The sequence below is a fragment of the Elephantulus edwardii genome, unplaced genomic scaffold, assembly GCF_000299155.1.
Source record: "Elephantulus edwardii isolate Elephantulus edwardi_28Jun2011 unplaced genomic scaffold, EleEdw1.0 scaffold00109, whole genome shotgun sequence".
Classification (NCBI taxonomy): domain Eukaryota; kingdom Metazoa; phylum Chordata; class Mammalia; order Macroscelidea; family Macroscelididae; genus Elephantulus; species Elephantulus edwardii.
In genome coordinates this window covers 6,461,936-6,469,826 of record NW_006399859.1, presented here as the reverse complement: position 1 = coordinate 6,469,826, position 7,891 = coordinate 6,461,936, and the positions used below count along the sequence as shown (strand labels likewise).

At 41.0% G+C, this 7,891-nt stretch overlaps 1 protein-coding gene across 1 annotated transcript in view; it reads right to left on the bottom strand.

Moving 5' to 3' along the window:
* The window catches only part of TPH1 (tryptophan hydroxylase 1), a 27,604-nt gene extending 24,533 nt beyond the window's left edge, over positions 1 to 3,071 (bottom strand). Inside the window, exon 1 of the mRNA XM_006892030.1 lies at positions 2,938 to 3,071. Coding sequence (XP_006892092.1) covers positions 2,938 to 3,054 — 117 coding nt within the window. The 5' untranslated portion in view covers positions 3,055 to 3,071. The remainder of the gene's footprint in view (positions 1 to 2,937) is intronic.
* Between the last annotated feature and the right edge of the window lie 4,820 nt (positions 3,072 to 7,891).

Genomic DNA, 7,891 nt, shown 5'->3' with positions numbered 1-7,891 from the left:
TTCCCAAATCAATAAGACAGTTGGTTTAATTACTAGTGGAAAATGCTTGTCATTCCTCTGTAGCATCTGGTCCCCACTGGACCCTCATCATTTCCTTCACTTGCTCCCCCCACCGACCAAACTGTGCAGCTCTGCAGCTGCATCCTGGACCATCCTCACCCTTCTGCTCCCAACCCTCACCTCCTTGTACCCACAATATGTTTTTCCCAATAAAAAAAGAGATTGTGTTAGTTCATGCAGTATAATGCTCTCCAGTCTCTCCCAAGTTATACAGCATTTTCTGAAATTGTTGCTCCTGAGTGCTGCAGAGCGTTAAGTAAGTTTTAAAACATAGTGCTTAGGGGAAAAATATATACATTTATATAAATAATGTGTACATATCAGTAGGGTATATGCATTTTAAAAGTTGGGCTTGTACATAAGTAGGGTATGTACATAAAGAATATATTCTATAAGGATATGCACAAAAATTGGGATGTGCATAAGTATGGCAAAAGCACTATCTAATGGGGAGGATCATGCCCAAAGTGTGCGAGATGAAGTCTCACCATCCTTGACTCCAAGGCACTCTCTGGCTGAAACTTCTTCTGAGACAGATGTCTTTGTTCTTTTGGCAGTTCATGGTGTAGTCAATGTTCATTACCAACACCACAATTTAAAGACATCAACTCTTCTTTAGGTTCCCTTCTTCACTGAAACCTGCCCACTACCTTGTTGTTGTTATGTGCCTCAAGTTGCATGTGATTCATAATGACCCATGTACAATAGCCCTGACCCCTACCTTATCTTGAGCCAATCTCACTGTCTCTGACACTCCTACTCCCATCACCTTAGCATAAGAAATTTGCCAATAATTTTTAGTTTCTAAAAGTAATTTATTTTTGTATTCTGACTGCTTAAATTAAGTTAGACTTCCAATTCATTGTTGCCCCAAATTCAAATACTTGTACTTCTTTGTCAGGTCATTTCACAAACATGTAATTATTTGCTTTATCTGTCTTTCCTGTTAGATTATATATCATGAGGGCAGATACTATGTCTGACTTGTTCACATCTTTAGTATCTACACAGCATCTGGCCCATGTTGTTAGCTGCCATCATGTCAGGTCCTGACTCATGGTGACCCTGTACACAGCAGGATCAGACTCCTGTGACCCATAAGGGTTTCAAATAATTTCTAGAAATAGATAAAGAGGGTCTTCTTCCAACCCTGTTTTAGTTTGGAAACTCAGAATCACAGCAACACTCATGCTTCCATTAGTAGATGGGTAGTGGCTGCATTTGAAAAACACTAACCAGAAATGTAACTGAGGTTTTTCTACATGGAAGAAGAGAACTCTACCACTAATACCTTCATTTGGTACATGTTGTTGCTGTGTGCTGTCGAGTCTAGTATGTCTCATAGCGACCCTATGAACAAAAGATCTGAACGCTGTTCTATCCGGTCCCATCCTCACACTTTCTGACACACAAGAGCCCATCGCAGGAGTCCTCGTGTCAATCCACCTAGTTGAGGGTCTTGCTCTCCTTTGCTGACCTCTACCCTTTCAAGCATCATGTCCTTTTCCAAAGACATAATGTCTCTCCTAACAACTTGCCCAAAATATGGCATCATCATTCTTGCCTCCAAAGAGCACTCTGGATGCACCATCTCCAAGATATATCTGGTTGTTCTCTTGGCCGTCCATGGGATGTTCTGTGCTCTTCTCCAACATCACAGCTCAAAGGTGTGATTTCTTTTTCTGTCATCCCTGTTCATTGTCCAGCTCTAAGATCCATAGCAAGTAATCAGAAAGACCATCCTAATCAGATGCACCTTAGTCCTTAAACTGACATCATTACTCCTCAATAATTTGGAGGGGTTCCCTAACTGCAGTTTTTCCCACTGCAATGTGTCTCCTTATTTCCTGGCTGCTGGTACCAAGAGTATTTATTACTTGTGGCTCCAAGCAAGATGAAGCTGTTGACAGTTTCAATCTCCTCTCTATTCATCATGATGCTGTCTATTGATCTAATGGTAAGAATTTTTGTTTTCTTGATATTGAGATGCAATTTGGTACATAGTAGGTATTTAATAAACATTTGTGCCCTGCTTACCTGACCTTTCTTTCTTTAAAACAAATTTAAACTGAGTAAAAGCATATGAACATTTTAAGATTCACATTTATTACCAGATTGTTTCACTATACAAATGCATCAATTTATCCTCACACAGAAGGTGTATGTGGCTGCCAAATGCACGGATGGTAGGGAACATATGATTGTAGAATCTTTGCTTTTTTTACTATATGAAAAACAGTATCACACATTGTCTTTGCAATTTGTAATTTGGGTTAAGCATTTAGTTTTCCATTCCACAGTCTATACACATTTTGTTTACTTTGAGAATGTTGGCAGGAGGGACTAGTCTTTGGAAAGAGACATCAGGTGGAGGGTCAGAGAAAGAGAGGAAGGCCTTCAACAAGATGGCTTGACGAAGTGACTGTAACAATGAACTTGAGCATAGCAGAGACTGTGAGAATGGAGCAGAAGTAAGGGGAGCTAGCTTCATATCTGTTGTTCATAGGGTCGCTATGAGTTGTAGATTATTCAAAGGTATCTGACCACAACATAAGAGCACTCTTCCTGATTCCTTCCTGAGTTCCCCATTTTCATTCATCCTTTCCTGTCTGTTCTTGCCTATACAATTTATCACAGATTTCTTAAAATTTGCTTCTTTGAAATATGTGAAGTGAATATTTCCTCTCCTATTTCTTTATTAGCTCTTTTGTAGTTTCTCTTAAATTATTTCTATTATTTGCCCTTTTAAAGCAATATTTGACATTCTTAATAAAATTTGATCCCCATTTCTAAATAATTTATAATCATTTATATTTTAAATATCACTTTAGAGGTTCATATTCAGGAATCTTATGCAGAGATATGGAAAGTGTTTACCTGGAATATTTTCAGGGCTTTTATAAGTCCTCCAACTTCATTCTTTAAGGAAAAAATAAGAGTTGCTCTTCCCCTTTCTAGGGAATGGTCTCTGTTCTCCTTATTGTCTTCAATCATTATGAATTGATGTGCTTGTCTAACACTAAAATGTAAAAACAGAGTGTCAAGTAAGTTGTGCAACATAGGCAGTATTTTACAACTAAGGGCAGCTTAACATCTTCTGGTATCTGTTTCTCCATTCATAAAATGGAGATAAGCAAATATCCTTTTTAAGAGCAATGTAAGATGAAGTTTTTTTAGCATAGTGGCCAGAATGGACCCAGCATACAATATCAGTAATATGCTCTTATGCTTCATTCAAGACATGATGCAAGCCAACCAGGTTAGGGTAGTTCTCCCTGACTATAGTAGCCGAACTTCCCAGATCAGTGCCTTTGCACTTCTTATTAATTAAGCCACAAGGATAAACTACTCTGTGAAGTTCCATCCCATACTCAAAATTTGACACTTTATTATACCAAACCTTTAATCACTTTTCTATTGTTTTATTCACCTATGCAATGTCTTCTAACAAGGTAGTAAGTTCCATGAGGGCAAGAATATAACCTATTTATTTTTGAGACCCTGGCGGGCTGTTGAAGATTAGGAGAATAACTGCTAACCAGGTGTCAACTGGTACTTTTTTTCTTGAGAAAGACAGGGAGCTGTGTCCCATTGCACTTCCTGGCCTGGCTAAAGAGGCGCCAGCATGTAGCACAAGTCATAGGAAAGAAGAAGGATATTCCAAAGCCATTCTTGGAATGTCCCTTCTTCAATCATGATGAAAGATCAAAAGCCCTGGTAGAGTACAAGTCAATCTGTATACATATTAACTCTTTCTCACTTTTTCTAATCAGTTAAGAAGTACAAAACAAATTCATCTGATCTAGGAAGTACAAAAGCTTTTTTAAAAACTCAAACAAGTACTATCAAATAACGTACTTTTTTTTTTAAAAAGAAAAGCTGGATGCTGTTTGAAAACACAACAATGTGAAGTGTGGTCTTGATTTTCTTTTCTAAATAGGAATTAGGATTAAGGTTGAAAGTGAAGATGAAATGGAAGAGAAAATACAGCCCTTGGAAAAATATCATTCTGTAAAATAAAGACACTGGCAATAAAATAGACATAAAGGGCACATATCTATCTACATATGATCTAATATGATAATAAATGCACAGATGTACAAATCCAGTGATAAAATGCCTAAACTGCAGATTATATCTTTACAGCGACAGTTACAGTTATTTTTACACTGTGTTTAAGGAGCCTTGGTGGTATAGTAGTTAAACTATTCGGCTGCTAACCTCAAGGTCAGTAATTTAAGTCTACCAGTTACTCTGCAGAAGAAAACTGAGGCAGTCTACTTCCACAAGATTTACAGCCTCACAAACCCACAGGGCACTTTTATTCTGTCCTAGAGGGTCCCTATAAATCAGCATAGATTTAACAGAAGTAAGTTAATTGTCTATTTTAAGCTGTGCTCACGTTTACTTTTAAATTGAATAAATAAATCCTGTCTTTGAGTATTAATTGACAAGTACAAACTTTTATTAGGTTCAAAAGTTCAACACCTCCACTCCACCTCCACCCCCAGCCATTTAGAGGAGTCCTGCTTGCCTTCTTTGGGCTTCTGAGAGGTAGTAGGATCCACTAGAGGCCAGGAGGTGTGGGGGTTTTGGTTTGGGGGGGTTTGTTTTGGTGAGGCAATTGGAGTTCAACATCAGTGTAGTGTTAGTTTTAAACATCTGAAAATCAAATGGTCAGAATTAAGGCTAAGCTTACCTGGACTAGTCACTGGAGCTGATCCACAAAGAGCTGTGCCTCTCTGCAGTTGTAACCTTCTACCCAAGCCCTAAGGAGCTCTCTCTCTGGTGCAGCAATGGTTGAGCACTTAGCTGACAAGGAAAGATGGGTGGTTTGGACTCATCAGCCAATGTCTGCTTCCTTAAAGATTACATATAGTCTTGGAAACTAGGTAGTTCCACTCTGCCCTATAAAATTCTGTGACTCCAAATACATTCAATTTCTAGGAGACCCAAGTTCTGAATCCCTCCTGGGATGCAGGTGATGAGACTGGGTGTGATACTGTGAGATTCTACATTTCAGACTCCTTTTTAACTTCCCAGAAAGAGGTGTCTGAGGACAAGGTTCTGTTTTTCCCACCTATTGGAAGATAGGCAAAGAAGAAAGTTGTTTCCTCCTGATGAAGAGGAAGGTAAGGAAGAAGAGAAGAGAGAAGTGCTTCTGCTAACCCGAGAGTAACAGGGACTTGGGTCAGTGTCCTCAACTGTACCATGCAGGAACTATCTGCATCACAGGATTTGGAGTGCAGATAAGTGAGAGGAAGTGTAAAGTACTCTCAGAAAAGTAATTTCCCCCCTACAACCACCTCCCTGCTGAAAGACTGAGAAAGGAAAGAGAGCAACACGACGGGTTCCCCCCTACAACCACCTCCCTGCTGAAAGACAGAGAAAGGAAAGAGAGCAACACGACGGTACAAAATCACCACTCGGGAAAGAGATGGCCCCTCATAGACGTCTACCCACCTGCAGGGAGAATGGCCCTACCCCCCCCCCCCCTTTCCAAGCCTGCGGTCCCCAACTCCGTGACAGCAGCGCCTGCTGTCTGCTGGAGCAGGTCACCCACTCCACTCACCCCTCGTGCAGCAGGCTGTGGGTCGCTCCGGGGTCCCGTGTTGCCCGCCTCTTATAGGAGCGGGCTTCAGAGCGGACCAATGGGCGTAGGAAGCAACAGGGCAGTGGCCAATGAAAAGCCAGGACTGACGAACGCTGGGGCACTCTGCCAGGCACGGAGAGTCCCCTGGGAGCTGACCACCCACGCCAGCCTATGCCCTGAGTCCTACCCTTCAGCCGTATCTGGCCGGTGTTTTTAATTAAGCTAACGTAAGCCGTCCCTAACTATCCAAGCCTAATACTGAACTTGTGTAGTTAAGTTCAGAGGTGGAAAAATCCCTTCAAGCCGTTATCTATTATGAACAGAATGGCCAGTATAGATGTGCGATGCCTTCTGGATTAGCAACCCAGATAGGAACCCCTCACTCACATGTATAAGATCTCTAAGGTCTCCTTGGATGAGGGAGCACAGAGATGCTCTCTGGCCCCAGTGATTGTGGGATATTCCAGTTGGAATTTTTATTTGAGACAGTCCTTCTACTTATCTCTGTATCTACCTATAATTAATGCTGATGTTGATACTGACTTATATTACTTAGTTTTATATTGGTTTGCATACAAAATGTTAATATATGTGCTTCATTCATGTACATTGTGTTTTACACGTTCATTCACACTATCTCATATGATCATTCATGCGGTTTATAAAATTAATCACCATTGATCTATGTCTACTACTACACCGTCCTTTCAGGTCTCCACCGGATCTTATCAATTCCTTCATCCCCTCCCTCCAACAAACAAAATGTCATTTTAGTGATTTGCGTGTGCGCGCGCACACACACACCATTACCCTGCACATCTCCCTTCCTCTTTTGGATTTTTCTTGGCATCAGCAGTCAAGAAATTTAAAGGCAAATTGTATTGGGAAAGTCTGCTGTCAGGGACCTCTCTAGAGTACTCAAGAGCAGCGATTTCAGTCTAGAGACTAAGGTGCACCTGAACCAGGCCATAGACTTCATAATTACTTGCTATATGAATCTGAAAGCTGGACAATAACAAAGGGTGATAGAAGAAGGATTGATGCCTTTGAGTTGTGGTGCTGGAGAAGAGTGTTGAAAACACTTTGGACTGCCAGGAGAACAAACAGTTCTGTCCTGGAGAGGGTGAAACCACTTTGCTTGCTGGGGGCAAAGATTTTGAGGCTCTGTTTCACACACTTAGGTCACATGGCCAGGAGGGAACAGTCCCTGGAGAGGGAGATTATGCTAGGAAGGGTAGAGGGACAGTGCAGGAGAAGAAGACCCAGGATGACATGGATTGACTCAGTGACGGAAGCAATGGTTTTAAGTCTGATAGAGACAATGAGATTCGTGCATGATAGGGCAGCATTCAGAGCTAATGTACATAGGGCCACTATGAGTTTCCGGGAATACAATGGCATGTAACAACAACATATACATCTTACTAGTCACTCTTCTATTTTTTACAATAATGATCTTATGCAGTATTTGCCCTTATGAGACTGAGTTCACTCTGCATAATGCTCTCTAGATTCTCCTGTGTTATACAGTATTATTTGAAATCATTGATCCTGACAACATGCCCAAAGTAGGTGAAATGAAGCTTTGCCATTCTTAACTCCAAGGAGCACTCTGGCTGTACCTTCACCAATACATATCTGTTATTTTAGCAGTCCATGAGATATTCAATGCTCTTCTCCAATACCACAGTTTAAAGTCATCACTTTTCCTTCTGTCATCCTTATTAATTATCCAGCCCAGCTCTCAGCAGCATAGCAAGTGATTGAAAAGATCATGGTCTGAATCAAGCTCACCTTAGTCCTCAAACTGACATCATTGCTCCTCAGTAACTTGAAGAAGTCCCTGACTGCAGATTTTCCCAGGGCAATATGACTCCTGATCTGACTGCTGGTACCAAGTGTATTGACTGTGGATCCAAGTAAGTTGAGGGTGTTGATAGTTTCAATCTCTCCTCTATCATGATGTTGCTTATTAGTCCAGTGGTGAGAATTTTTGTCTTCTTTACATTGAGATCCAATCCATATTGAAGGCTGCAGTGTTGATTTTCTGCAGCAAAGACATCATGTTTGGAAAGATGGGGCAAAAAACAGACCCACAGCCAGGGAGATTGACACAGCGATTGCATCAACGGGTTCTCATGTGCCGGATATTGTGGGGTTGTCACAAGATAGGACACGGTTCAGATTTGTTGTTCATTATGATCACTAGGAATCATGCTCAACTTGACAGTACCTAAT